This window comes from Oncorhynchus clarkii, chromosome 20 (assembly GCF_045791955.1).
Source record: "Oncorhynchus clarkii lewisi isolate Uvic-CL-2024 chromosome 20, UVic_Ocla_1.0, whole genome shotgun sequence".
Classification (NCBI taxonomy): Eukaryota; Metazoa; Chordata; class Actinopteri; order Salmoniformes; family Salmonidae; genus Oncorhynchus; species Oncorhynchus clarkii.
The window spans coordinates 2,440,628-2,456,484 of NC_092166.1; the positions used below are offsets into that span (position 1 = coordinate 2,440,628).

Below are 15,857 nucleotides of genomic sequence, written 5' to 3' on the forward strand. Positions count from 1 at the left end.
TTTGCACACTCATTGGCATTCTCTTAATCAGCTTCACCTGGACCTGGCTGGTTTGTGTGTGAACTGGCTGGTTTGTGTGTGAACTGGCTGGTTTGTGTGTGAACTGGCTGGTTTGTGTGTGAACTGGCTGGTGTTTTCATTTGAATGTGTGTGTGTTGTCTTTTTGTGTATACTGTGTACCTGATTTTTACTGTGAAGGAATCTCTCTCTCCCTCTCTCCCTACCTCCCTCCCTTCCTTCCTCCCTCCCTCCCTCCCTCCCTCCCTCCCTCCCTCCCTCCCTCCCTCCCTCTCTCTCCCTGAGTCATCAGACCGGCTGGTGGGCTTACGTGACAAACTGGCTCATCATTGGCACCCCAGTCGATTTCACACACATCCACCCTACCCCCTCACCACCCGACCCCCCTCACCACCCTAACCCCCTCACCACCACAACACCACACCCCCTCCCACTGAAATCCAATTAAACTCCTCTTTCACCAGTGCACCTTCCTGTAGTCCATTACACTATATGGTCTATTTACGGGTTGTAACTCCGTCACTCAGTCACGTCAAGCCATTGTTATGAACGTTCTCAAAACACTACTGGCTACTGCCCACAGGACTACTGGCTACTGCCCACAAGACTACTGGCTACTGCCCACAGGACTACTGGCTACTGCCCACAGGACTACTGGCTACTGCCCACAGGACTACTGGCTACTGCCCACAGGACTACTGGCTACTGCCCACAAGACTACTGGTTACTGCCCACAAGACTACTGGTTACTGCCCACAAGACTACTGGCTACTGCCCACAAGACTAATGGTTACTGGCTACTGCCCACAAGACTACTGGTTACTGGCTACTGCCCACAAGACTACTGGCTACTGCCCACAAGACTACTGGCTACTGCCCACAAGACTACTGGCTACTGCCCACAAGACTACTGGTTACTGCCCACAAGACTACTGGCTACTTCCCACAAGACTACTGGTTACTGGCTACTGCCCACAAGACTACTGGCTACTGGCTACTGCCCACAAGACTACTGGCTACTGCCCACAAGACTACTGGCTACTGCCCACAAGACTACTGGTTACTGCCCACAAGACTACTGGCTACTGCCCACAAGACTACTGGTTACTGGCTACTGCCCACAAGACTACTGGCTACTGCCCACAAGACTACTGGTTACTGGCTACTGCCCACAAGACTACTGGTTACTGGCTACTACCCACAAGACTACTGGTTACTGGCTACTGCCCACAAGACTACTGGCTACTGCCCACAAGACTACTGGTTACTGGCTACTGCCCACAAGACTACTGGCTACTGGCTACTGCCCACAAGATTACTGGCTACTGCCCACAAGACTACTGGTTACTGGCTACTGCCCACAAGACTGCTGGTTACTGGCTACTACCCACAAGACTACTGGTTACTGGCTACTGCCCACAAGACTACTGGCTACTGCCCACAAGACTACTGGCTACTGCCCACAAGACTACTGGTTACTGGCTACTGCCCACAAGACTACTGGTTACTGGCTACTGCCCACAAGACTACTGGTTACTGGCTACTGCCAACAAGACTACTGGTTACTGGCTACTGCCAAATAGACTACTGGTTACTGGCTACTGCCAACAAGACTACTGGTTACTGGCTACTGCCCACAAGACTACTGGCTACTGCCCACAAGACTACTGGTTACTGGCTACTGCCCACAAGACTACTGGTTACTGGCTACTGACCAAAGGACTACTGGTTACTGGCTACTGCCAACAAGACTACTGGTTACTGGCTACTGCCCACAAGAATACTGGCTACTGCCCACAATACTACAGGTTACTGGCTACTGCCCACAAGACTACTGGTTACTGGCTACTGACCAAAGGACTACTGGTTACTGGCTACTGCCAACAAGACTACTGGTTACTGGCTACTGCCCACAAGACTACTGGTTACTGGCTACTGCCAACAAGACTACTGGTTACTGGCTACTGCCCAAAAGACTACTGGTTACTGGCTACTGCCAACAAGACTACTGGTTACTGGCTACTGACCAAAGGACTACTGGTTACTGGCTACTGCCAACAAGACTACTTGTTACTGGCTACTGACCAAAGGACTACTGGTTACTGGCTACTGCCCAAAGGACTACTGGTTACTGGCTACTGCCCACAAGACTACAGGTTACTGGCTACTGCCCACAAGACTACTGGCCACTGCCCACAAGACTACTGGTTACTGGCTACTGCCCACAAGACTACAGGTTACTGGCTACTGCCCACAAGACTACAGGTTACTGGCTACTGCCCACAAGACTACTGGCCACTGCCCACAAGACTACTGGTTACTGGCTACTGCCCACAAGACTACAGGTTACTGGCTACTGCCAAATAGACTACTGGTTACTGGCTACTGCCAACAAGACTACTGGTTACTGGCTACTGCCCACAAGACTACTGGCTACTGCCCACAAGACTACTGGTTACTGGCTACTGCCCACAATACTACTGGTTACTGGCTACTGACCAAAGGACTACTGGTTACTGGCTACTGCCAACAAGACTACTGGTTACTGGCTACTGCCCACAAGAATACTGGCTACTGCCCACAATACTACAGGTTACTGGCTACTGCCCACAAGACTACTGGTTACTGGCTACTGACCAAAGGACTACTGGTTACTGGCTACTGCCAACAAGACTACTGGTTACTGGCTACTGCCCACAAGACTACTGGTTACTGGCTACTGCCCACAAGACTACTGGTTACTGGCTACTGCCCACAAGACTACTGGTTACTGGCTACTGCCAACAAGACTACTGGTTACTGGCTACTGACCAAAAGACTACTGGTTACTGGCTACTGCCAACAAGACTACTTGTTACTGGCTACTGACCAAAGGACTACTGGTTACTGGCTACTGCCCAAAGGACTACTGGTTACTGGCTACTGCCCACAAGACTACAGGTTACTGGCTACTGCCCACAAGACTACTGGCCACTGCCCACAAGACTACTGGTTACTGGCTACTGCCCACAAGACTACAGGTTACTGGCTACTGCCCACAAGACTACAGGTTACTGGCTACTGCCCACAAGACTACTGGCCACTGCCCACAAGACTACTGGTTACTGGCTACTGCCCACAAGACTACAGGTTACTGGCTACTGCCAAATAGACTACTGGTTACTGGCTACTGCCAACAAGACTACTGGTTACTGGCTACTGCCCACAAGACTACTGGCTACTGCCCACAAGACTACTGGTTACTGGCTACTGCCCACAAGACTACTGGTTACTGGCTACTGACCAAAGGACTACTGGTTACTGGCTACTGCCAACAAGACTACTGGTTACTGGCTACTGCCCACAAGAATACTGGCTACTGCCCACAATACTACAGGTTACTGGCTACTGCCCACAAGACTACTGGTTACTGGCTACTGACCAAAGGACTACTGGTTACTGGCTACTGCCAACAAGACTACTGGTTACTGGCTACTGCCCACAAGACTACTGGTTACTGGCTACTGCCCACAAGACTACTGGTTACTGGCTACTGCCCACAAGACTACTGGTTACTGGCTACTGCCAACAAGACTACTGGTTACTGGCTACTGACCAAAAGACTACTGGTTACTGGCTACTGCCAACAAGACTACTTGTTACTGGCTACTGACCAAAGGACTACTGGTTACTGGCTACTGCCCAAAGGACTACTGGTTACTGGCTACTGCCCACAAGACTACAGGTTACTGGCTACTGCCCACAAGACTACTGGCCACTGCCCACAAGACTACTGGTTACTGGCTACTGCCCACAAGACTACAGGTTACTGGCTACTGCCCACAAGACTACAGGTTACTGGCTACTGCCCACAAGACTACTGGCCACTGCCCACAAGACTACTGGTTACTGGCTACTGCCCACAAGACTACAGGTTACTGGCTACTGCCCACAAGACTACTGGTTACTGGCTACTGCCCACAAGACTACTGGTTACTGGCTACTGCCCACAAGACTACAGGTTACTGGCTACTGACCAAAATACTACTGGTTCCTGGCTACTTACCAAAGGACTACTGGTTACTGGCTACTGCCCAAAGGACTACTGGCTACTGCCCACAAGACTACTGGCTACTGCCCACAAGACTACTGATACTGGCTACTGCCCAAAGGACTACTGGTTACTGGCTACTGACCAAAGGACTACTGGTTACTGCCCAAAAGGCTACTGGTGCCCAAAGTTGCCATTAGCTAGCTAGCTAGCTAGCTGTCTGTCTGTCTGTCTGTCTGTGTCAGATTAGCATGTTTTATTAAATCAACAGCACTTTTCTTGTAAAACGTTTGTCAAAAGACATCTAGTTTGTCAAATGTGAACATAACGCCAGATTTGTTTTGTAAATTAATGTTTCTTAATTGTATTGAAAACCATTCTCTCTGTCTCTCTCTCTCTCTCTCTCTCTCTCCATCTCTCTCATCCTCTCTCTGCTAGGTTGAAGAGGAGGAGGATGAAATGGGGTATGCTGAAGGGACTGCAGAGAGTGAGTACATGAGCCTGCATTGATTTCCGATCAGGTCTTGTGTTGGGATAAAAGGCCAGAGTTTTAACTCACTGATTCACTCTCATGCCTGTGTCCCAAATGGCCCCCTATTCCCTATATAGTGCACTACTATAGACCAGAGCCCCATTCCCTATATAGTGCACTACTTTAGACCAGGGCCCTATTCCCTATATAGTGCACTACTATAGACCAGGGCCCTATTCCCTATATAGTGCACTACTTTAGACCAGAGCCCTATTCCCTATATAGTGCACTACTCTAGACCAGGGCCCTATTTCCTATATAGTGCACTACTTTAGACCAGAGCCCTATTCCCTATTTAGTGCACTACTTTAGACCAGAGCCCTCTTCCCTAGAGTTTGAGTCTGAGTTTTGGGGCCTCAGACAGATAGAGGACCTTTCCAACCTCATTGAGGGGCCAACCAAGCCGCTTAGCATTGCTGACAGCCTGGCTAGACTGCAGAGTCAAACCCAGGAAATCGTTGCCTAGGCGATATTCTCCCACTCCATAGTTGTAGATCAGTTCAGCAACAAAGTCATCATCCTCTGGCCCAAAGCCGACCATTGTCTTGTTCCATTTTCCACCATAAGGGCCCTTAACAAGCTGCCTTACATCCTTCTTCAAACTCTTTGTGACGTGAAATCTTCCTGTCGATCACATCTAGGTAAAAAGGTGGCCGTTTTGCTTCGGTCCACTTTGAAAAACGAAATTGCAAGGCTCGCCTCAAAGCCACTATACTCCAAGTGAATCAGCTATGTACTGTACGATTATATATCGCGCTCAGTTTGACTACGTTGATTAAGGATCCTTGCAGTTGATTGCCACATAGAAAAGAGAAAGGAAACAGAAGAAAACCAGGTAGAACCCAGACATAGAGGGGGGAAAAACACCCTATGAGGCATGATCATCATCATCGTTTTAATTGTCTCTGAACCTGACCACGTTTCCCGCTACCTTTTGTTGCCGTGGCAGCAGTAACACATTTCCTCAAGCGGAAACGCTTCTTCACACTCAACTGATCTAACCCCACCGTCTTCTGTAACACCACCGCTGACCTCACAAACTTATCAACGTCAAAAGTCTGATCCAGGAACCCATTTACCTCCTCTAGATTGTAAATTGAGTCGCCCTCCTCAACTGAGGCCACAGACCCCTGACTCCCCTCTACCACATCCCTCTCAACACTCCCCACTTGCACCCCATCACTCGTTACCGGGCATCTCCTCACTACCTGGGAGACTAGCTTCACCTGAACCCCCTCCTGTACCTCATCACTCATACAGGGAATCTCCTCACTACCTGGGAGACTAGCTTCACCTGAACCCCCTCCTGTACCTCATCACTCATACAGGGAATCTCCTCCACTACCTGGGAGACTAGCTTCACCTGAACCCCCTCCTGTACCTCATCACTCATACAGGGCATCTCCTCACTACCTGGGAGACTAGCTTCACCTGAACCCCCTCCTGTACCTCATCACTCATACAGGGCATCTCCTCCACTACCTGGGAGACTAGCTCCACCTGAACCCCCTCCTGTACCTCATCACTCATACAGGGCTTCTCCTCCACTGCCTGGGAGACTAGCTTCACCTGAACGCCCTCCTGTACACTATTACCGTAGTGGAAATCTCCTCCACTACCTGGGAGACTAGCTGCTACACCTTGCCCTCAACACGGATAACTTGTTCCTCAGCAACAGGTGAGGAACAGGCTGCTCTACCGCTGTCGGCCCACCTCTCCCTACATCAGTGGGCTCAGGCGTTACAAGGACCACCTGCATCTGTCCCTCGGCCTTCTCCCTTTTCGGGCAAGCATGTCGCTTTGGCCAACATCACCACACTCAAAACACCGTTGACTACCCGTACTACCATAAACCACAGTCTGTTGTCAAACTTGACTTTAAACAATACCTCCAAAGTCTGTTCCGGTGAGTCCCAAAACAAACACCTGTCGCCGAAATGACATAACCTGTTTCAGAGCCGGGTGTTTGCAAGCCAACGAAGCAACATAACCTGTTTCAGAGCCGGGTGTTTTCAAACAAACGAAGCAGCATAACCTGTTTCAGAGCCGGGTGTTTGCAAACAAACGAAGCAGCATAACCTGTTTCAGAGCCGGGTGTTTGCAACCCAACGAAGCAGCATAACCTGTTTCAGAGCCGGGTGTTTGCAAACAAACGAAGCAGCATAACCTGTTTCAGAGCCGGGTGTTTGCAACCCAACGAAGCAGCATAACCTGTTTCAGAGCCGGGTGTTTGCAACCCAACGAAGCAGCATAACCTGTTTCAGAGCCGGGTGTTTGCAACCCAACGAAGCAGCATAACCTGTTTCAGAGCCGGGTGTTTGCAAGCCAATGAAACAACATAACCTGTTTCAGAGCCGGGTGTTTGCAAGCCAATGAAGCAACATAACCTGTTTCAGAGCCGGGAGTTTGCAAGCCAACGAAGCAACATAACCTGTTTCAGAGCCGGGTGTTTGCAAGCCAACGAAGCAACATAACCTGTTTCAGAGCCGGGTGTTTGCAAGCCAACGAAGCAACATAACCTGTTTCAGAGCCGGGTGTTTTCAAACAAACGAAGCAGCATAACCTGTTTCAGAGCCGGGTGTTTGCAAACAAACGAAGCAGCATAACCTGTTTCAGAGCCGGGTGTTTGCAAACAAACGAAGCAGCATAACCTGTTTCAGAGCCGGGTGTTTGCAAACAAACGAAGCAGCATAACCTGTTTCAGAGCCGGGTGTTTGCAACCCAACGAAGCAGCATAACCTGTTTCAGAGCCAGGTGTTTGCAACCCAACGAAGCAGCATAACCTGTTTCAGAGCCGGGTGTTTGCAAGCCAACGAAACAACATAACCTGTTTCAGAGCCGGGTGTTTGCAAGCCAATGAAGCAACATAACCTGTTTCAGAGCCGGGTGTTTGCAAGCCAACGAAGCAACATAACCTGTTTCAGAGCCGGGTGTTTGCAAGCCAACGAAGCAACATAACTTTTTTCAGAGCCGGGTGTTTGCAAGCCAATGAAGCAACATAACCTGTTTCAGAGCCGGGTGTTTGCAAGCCAACGAAACAACATAACCTGTTTCAGAGCCGGGTGTTTGCAAGCCAATGAAGCAACATAACCTGTTTCAGAGCCGGGTGTTTGCAACCCAACAAAACAACATAACCTCCAATAACTCATATGCTGCAATAACTCATATGCTCCAGTAACTCATATGCTCCAGTAACTCATATGCTCCAGTAACTCATATGCTCCAGTAACTCATATGCTCCATTAACTCATATGCTCCATTAACTCATACGCTCCAGTAACTCATATGCTCCATTAACTCATATGCTCCATTAACTCATATGCTCCATTAACTCATATGCTCCATTAACTCATATGCTCCAATAACTCATATGCTCCATTAACTCATATGCTCCATTAACTCATATGCTCCATTAACTCATATGCTCCATTAACTCATATGCTCCATTAACTCATATGCTCCAATAACTCATACGCTCCATTAACTCATATGCTCCATTAACTCATATGCTCCATTAACTCATATGCTCCATTAACTCATATGCTCCATTAACTCATATGCTCCATTAACTCATACGCTCCAGTAACTCATACGCTCCAGTAACTCATACGCTCCAATAACTCACGCTCCAGTAACTCATATGCTCCAGTAACTCATATGCTCCATTAACTCATATGCTCCATTAACTCATTTGCTCCATTAACTCATATGCTCCATTAACTCATATGCTCCATTAACTCATATGCTCCAATAACTCATACGCTCCATTAACTCATATGCTCCAGTAACTCATACGCTCCAGTAACTCATACGCTCCAGTAACTCATACGCTCCAGTAACTCATACGCTCCAGTAACTCATATGCTCCAATAACTCATTGGGAATAAACGGAGGTACGTTCAAAATCGTAACCCTTGTTGACGGAGAAATAAGCGGCGTAACTTGAATAAACATGTCTTTAAGAAGTACGCCATGCTGAACCATCCAACACCACCTCAACAAGACGCTCTTCTTTAAGAAGTACGCCATGCTGAACCATCCAACACCACCTCAACAAGACGCTCTTCTTTAAGAAGTACGCCATGCTGAACCATTCAACACCACCTCAACAAGACGCTCTTCTTTAAGAAGTACGCCATGCTGAACCATCCAACACCACCTCAACAAGACGCTCTTCTTTAAGAAGTACGCCATGCTGAACCATCCAACACCACCTCAACAAGACGCTCTTCTTTAAGAAGTACGCCATGCTGAACCATTCAACACCACCTCAACAAGACACTCTTCTTTAAGAAGTACACCATGCTGAACCATCCAACACCACCTCAACAAGACGCTCTTCTTTAAGAAGTACGCCATGCTCAACCATCCAACACCACCTCAACAAGACGCTCTTCTTTAAGAAGTACGCCATGCTGAACCATCCAACACCACCTCAACAAGACGCTCTTCTTTAAGAAGTACGCCATGCTGAACCATCCAAGACCACCTCAACAAGACGCTCTTCTTTAAGAAGTACGCCATGCTGAACCATCCAACACCACCTCAACAAGACGCTCTTCTTTAAGAAGTACGCCATGCTGAACCATTCAACACCACCTCAACAAGACACTCTTCTTTAAGAAGTACGCCATGCTCCACCATCCAACACCACCTCAACAAGACGCTCTTCTTTAAGAAGTACGCCATGCTGAACCATCCAACACCACCTCAACAAGACGCTCTTCTTTAAGAAGTACGCCATGCTGAACCATCCAACACCACCTCAACAAGACGCTCTTCTTTAAGAAGTACGCCATGCTGAACCATCCAACACCACCTCAACAAGACGCTCTTCTTTAAGAAGTACGCCATGCTCAACCATCCAACACCACCTCAACAAGACGCAACAAGACGCAAGTGACAGAGATGGCGTCCCCGTGTGGGTCGCCATCCCCGCCAAAACCAGGGCAATTCCGACAAGAAATACAACATACTTAATTCTACCACAAAAATAAAAATAATGATAAAAACCTTAATCATTTATGGAAAAAGGCAATCCACCAAGTAAAGGAACACATCTAACTCCAGACAACACTCGCACTCACTCATACAACTCCCAGCATGCAGAGAGACAGAGAGAGAGAGAGGGAAAGCAGAAGAGAGAAAGAGAGCTAGGCAGGCAGGCAGGCAAGGCAGGCAGGCAGGCAGGCAAGGCAGGCAAGGCAGGCCACTTTGCTGATGCTCTACACTGTTTCAAGGTCTTAGTTAGTGTTGTGTTTTCGACTCCAATACTGAAACCTGCCCCTTTCCTCTTTCAGGGTATCCTACAGACAGGAAGAAACCTAAAGTTGTCTTCCTGATGGGTATGTGTCTCTCTCTCTCTCTCTCTCTCTCTCTCTCTCTCTCTCTCTCTCTCTCTCTCTCTCTCTCTCTCTCTCTCTCTCTCTCACTCTCTCTCTCTCTCTCTCTCTCTCTCTCTCTCTCTCTCTCTGTCTCTCTCTCTCTCTCTCTCTCTCTCTCTCTCTCTCTCACACGCTCTCCCTCCCACACACGCTCTCTCTCTCACACACGCTCTCTCTCTCACTCTCTCTCTCTCTCTCACACACGCTCTCTCTCACACACGCTCTCTCTCTGTCTCTGTCTCTGTCTCTCTCTCTCTCTCTCTCTCTCTCTCTCTCTCTCTCTCTCTCTCTCTCTCCCTCTCTCCCTCTCTCCCTCCCTCCCTCCCTCCCTCCCTCTCACACACACACACACACACACACACTATTGAGATATCTGGATAATTGGCTGTTTAACAAGGATAGGAGGCTGATAATTGGCTGTTTAACAGGGATAGGAGGCGGATAATTGGCTGTTTAACAGGGACAGGAGGCTGATAATTGGCTGTTTAACAGGGACAGGAGGCTGATAATTGGCTGTTTAACAGGGATAGGAGGCTGATAATTGGCTGTTTAACAGGGATAGGAGGCTGATATTTGGCTGTTTAACAGGGACAGGAGGCTGATAATTGGCTGTTTAACAGGGATAGGAGGCTGATAATTGGCTGTTTAACAGGGATAGGAGGCTGATAATTGGCTGTTTAACAGGGATAGGAGGCTGATAATTGGCTGTTTAACAGGGATAGGAGGCTGATATTTGGCTGTTTAACAGGGACAGGAGGCTGATAATTGGCTGTTTAACAGGGATAGGAGGCTGATAATTGGCTGTTTAACAGGGATAGGAGGCTGATAATTGGCTGTTTAACAGGGATAGGAGGCTGATAATTGGCTATTGTTATGTCCTTTCTTTTATCCTGAGTATGAAACAGATCTGGAAGCAGTCTTTATTTAGACTGAGCAGTTTAACGTCGATTTAAAATAGCTAACTGTCTTGTAGAGTATATTTCCCATGCTGAGTGTTATGCTGTTTTTCTAGACCCAGCAGCTCCTGTAGTCTCTCAATACATCATTAGTTAGAAAGCTACAACATACCGTTTCTGAGTCACAGAGGATGTGACCCAAATGGAGCCCTATTCCCTATATAGTGTTCTACTGTAGACCAGAGCCCTATTCCCTATATAGTGCACTACTTTAGACCAGAGCCCTATTCCCTATGTAGTGCACTACTATAGACCAGAGCCCTATTCCCTATATAGTGCACTACATTGACATTTTAGTCATTTAGCAGACACTCTAATCCAGATCTATTTACAGTGTATTCGTCTTAAGAGATAGCCCCCTCCTGTACCTCATCACTCAAACAGACAACTCTAGCTTGGTGGGACAACTCTAGCTTGGTGGGACAACTCTAGCTTGGTGGGACAACTCTAGGTAGGTGGGACAACTCTAGCTAGGTGGGACAACTCTAGCTAGGTGGGACAACTCTAGCTAGGTGGGACAACTCTAGCTAGGTGGGACAACTCTAGCTTGGTGGGACAACTCTAGCTTGGTGGGACAACTCTAGCTTGGTGGGACAACTGTAGCTTGGTGGGACAACTCTAGCTTGGTGGGACAACTCTAGCTGGGTGGGACAACTCTAGCTGGGTGGGACAACTCTAGCTTGGTGGGACAACTCTAGCTTGGTGGGACAACTCTAGCTAGGTGGGACAACTCTAGCTTGGTGGGACAACTCTAGCTAGGTGGGACAACTCTAGCTAGGTGGGACAACTGTAGCTAGGTGGGACAACTGTAGCTAGGTGGAACAACCACATATCACAGGCATAGAAAGTCCATTTTTCCTCAATAAAGTAGCTATCAGTAGAGTCAGAGTTAGAAAGGGGGAAGGGTCAAGTGCAAGTGCTGGTTAAGGGTGAGACAGAGGATTATTTAAGATACAGTTTGAAAAGGGAGATGGGCAGGGACTCTGCTGTCCTAGCTTCAGGGGGATTCTGGTTCCACCATTGGGGTGCCAGGACAGAGAACAGTTTGGACTGGGCTGAGTGGGAGCTGCCCTCCTGTAGTAGAGGTAGAGTCAAGAGACCAGAGGTTGGGGTGTAGGGTTTGATCATAGCCTGAAGGTAGGGAGGGCCAGTTCCTCTTGCTGCTCCGTAGGTAAGCACCATGGTCTGGTAGTGGATGTGAGCTTGGACTGGAAGCCAGTGGAGAGTGCAGAGGAGCAGGGTGACATGGGAGAACCTGGGATGGTTTAACACCAGGTGGACTGCAGCGTTCTGGATTAGTTGCAGGGGTTTGATGGCACAAGCGGGGAGCCCAGCCAACAGCGAGTTGCAGTAGTCCAGACGAGAGGGCCAAGAACCGAGCCATGGGGGACACCAGTAGTGAGAGTACGTGGTGCAGACAAAGATCCTCTCCACCTCACATGGTAGGAGCGGACTGCCAGGTAGGATGCAGTCCAGTAGTGTGGAGAACCTGAGACGCCCAGCCCTGAGAGGGTGGAGAGGAGGATCTGATAGAGCCTGAGACACCCAGCCCTGAGAGGGTGGAGCCTGAGACGCCCAGCCCTGAGAGGGTGGAGAGGAGGATCTGATAGAGCCTGAGACGCCCAGCCCTGAGAGGGTGGAGCCTGAGACGCCCAGCCCTGAGAGGGTGGAGAGGAGGATCTGATAGAGCCTGAGACACCCAGCCCTGAGAGGGTGGAGCCTGAGACGCCCAGCCCTGAGAGGGTGGAGAGGAGGATCTGATAGAGCCTGAGATGCCCAGCCCTGAGAGGGTGGAGCCTGAGACGCCCAGCCCTGAGAGGGTGGAGAGGAGGATCTGATAGAGCCTGAGACGCCCAGCCCTGAGAGGGTGGAGTACACTAGCAGTACACTAGCAGTAGACTAGCAGTAGCAGTACACTAGCAGTAGACTAACAGTAGCAGTATACTAGCACTACCAGTACACTAGCAGTACACTACCAGTACACTAGCAGCAGACTAACAGTAGCAGTACACTAGCAGTACACTACCAGTACACTAGCAGTACACTAGCACTAGCTGTACACTAGCAGTACACTAGCAGTAGCAGTACACTGGCAGTACACTATCATTTGCAGTACACTAGCAGTAGACTAGCAGTATACTAGCAGTAGCAGTACACTAGCAGTACACTAGCAGTAGCAGTACACTGGTAGTACACTATCATTTGCAGTACACTAGCAGTACACTAGCACTTGCAGTACACTAGCAGTACACTAGCAGTAGCAGTACACTAGCAGTACACTAGCAATACACTAGCAGTATCAGTACACTAGCTGCACACTATCAGTAGCAGTACACTAGCAGTAGCCGTACACCAGCCATACACTAGCAGTACACTAGCAGTGGCAGTACAATATCAGTAGCAGTACACTATCAGTAGCAGTACACTAGCAGTACACTAGCAGTAGCAGTACACTAGCAGTAGCAGTACACAAGCAGTAGCAGTACACTAGCAGTAGCAGTACACTAGCAGTACACTAGCAGTAGCAGTACACTAGCAGTACACTAGCAGTAGCAGTACACTATCAGCACACTTGCAGTAGCAGTACACTATCGGTACACTAGCACTACCAGTACACTAGCAGTAGCAGTACACTATCAATACACTATCAGTACACTAGCACTACCAGTACACTAGCACTAGCTGTACACTAGCAGTACACTAGCAGTACACTAGCAGTAGCAGTACACTGGCAGTACACTATCATTTGCAGTACACTAGCAGTACACTAGCAGTATACTAGCAGTAGCAGTACACTACCAGTACACTAGCAGTACACTAGTAGTAGTAGTACACTATAATTTGCAGTACACTAGCAGTACACTTGCACTTGCAGTACACTAGCAGTAGCAGTACACTACCAGTACACTATCAGTACACTAGCAGTAGCAGTACACTAGCAGTAGCAGTACACTAGCATTACACAATCAGTACACTAGCAGTACACTAGCTGTAGCAGTACACTAGCAGTACACTAGCAGTACACTAGCAGTATCAGTACACTAGCAGTAGCAGTACACTAGCAGTAGCAGTACACAAGCAATACACTAGCAGTACACTAGCAGTAGCAGTACACTAGCAGTCGACTAGCAGTAGCAGTACACTAGCAGTACACTAGCAGTAGCAGTACACTAGCAGTACACTAGCAGTAGCAGTACACTAGCACTAGCAGTACACTAGCAGTAGCAGTGCACTAGCAGTAGCAGTACACTAGCAGTAGCAGTACACTAGCAGTAGCAGTACACTAGCAGGAGCAGTACACTAGCAGTACACTTGCAGTCGACTAGCAGTAGACTAGCAGTACACTAGCAGGAGCAGTACACTAGCAGGAGCAGTACACTAGCAGGAGCAGTACACTAGCAGTACACTAGCAGGAGCAGTACACTAGCAGTAGCAGTACACTAGCAGTAGCAGTACACTAGCAGTACACTAGCAGTACACTAGCAGGAGCAGTACACTAGCAGTAGCAGTACACTAGCAGGAGCAGTTCACTAGCTGTAGCAGTACACTGGCCAAACAGTTCTATTTTTGTTTCATCAGACCAGAGGACATTTCTCCAAAAAGCACAATCTTTGTCCCCATGTGCAGTTGCAAACCGTAGTCTGTCTTTTTTATGGTGGTTTTGAAGCAGTGGCTTCTTCCTTGCTGAGCGGCCTTTCAGGTTATGTCAATATAGGACTCATTTTAGTGTGGATATAGATACTTTTGTACCTGTTTCCTCCAGCATCTTCACAAGGTCCTTTGCTGTTGTTCTGGGATTGATTTGCACTTTTCTCACCAAAGTACGTTCATCTCTAGGAGACAGAACGCATCTTCTTCCTGAGCGGTATGACGGCTGCGTGGTCCCATGGTGTTTATTTATGATTTTATTATTATATGAACGTGGTACCTTCAGGCATTTGGAAATTGCTCCCAAGGATGAACCAGACGTGTGAAGGTCTACAATTTTTTTCTGAGGTCTTGGCTGATTTCTTTTGATTTTCCCATGATGTCAAGCAAAGAGGCACTGAGTTTGAAGGTAGGCCTTGAAATACATCCACAGGTACACCTCCAATTGACTCAAATGATGTCAATTAGTCTATCAGAAGCTTCTAAAGCCATGACATAATTTTCTGTAATTTTCCTTGCTGTTTAAAGGCGCAGTCAACTTAGTGTATGTAAACTTCTGACCCACTGGAATTGTGATACAGTGAATTATAGATGAAATAATCTGTCTGTAAACAATTGTTGGAAAAATTACTTATGTCATGCACAAAGTAGATGTCCTACACGTCATGCCAAAACTAGAGTTTGTTAACAAGATAGTTAGTGGAATGGTTGAAAAACTAGTTTTAATGACTCCAACCTAAGTGTATGTAAACTTCCGACTTCAACTGTATATACAGTGATAGAGTGGGGATTGGAACCTGGTGTGTGTAATTATGACGAGACCAGTCCGGGGTTGATGAGTGAAGGGCGTTTGCCAGCAGCAGGTTCGGCAGCAGCTAGACGGCCGGCGACGCCAAACGCCTAGACAGGAGGAGGAGCCAAAGTGAAGGCTGGTGTGAAAATTACATTTAAACTACTCAATCAGTTTGAGTCTAATGGGCATTGACGAGAGCAGCGAAGTCAGGTGTAGTTCCGGATGTCACTATGCGCCGGATTGCTGAGAGGTGAGAGTCGGTAAGAGATGATCTGTCTGTTCACATACATAGGTTGACCCAAACATCTTCTGAGCTGACTCCTATTCTTTAGACAGTTTTGTTCGAGAGAGATGCATAGAACCTCAGTGACATTGTTTTGAATAGTTCTCCAATCACTGCATCAGACTGAAGATGGATCAGCTCAAGTTGCAGGTCACTGGGAACATTATCCACATTGAAAGGAGAGGAAACCAGCATGTCATTTTCTAACACTTT

The 15,857-nt window shown here is 48.1% G+C and overlaps 1 protein-coding gene across 1 annotated transcript in view; it reads left to right on the forward strand.

Moving 5' to 3' along the window:
* LOC139377209 (adenylate kinase 5) overlaps positions 1-15,857 on the forward strand; it is a 188,899-nt gene that overhangs the window by 138,530 nt on the left and 34,512 nt on the right. Inside the window, exons 9-10 of the mRNA XM_071120209.1 lie at positions 4,487-4,535; positions 9,881-9,925. Coding sequence (XP_070976310.1) covers positions 4,487-4,535; positions 9,881-9,925 — 94 coding nt within the window. The remainder of the gene's footprint in view (positions 1-4,486; positions 4,536-9,880; positions 9,926-15,857) is intronic.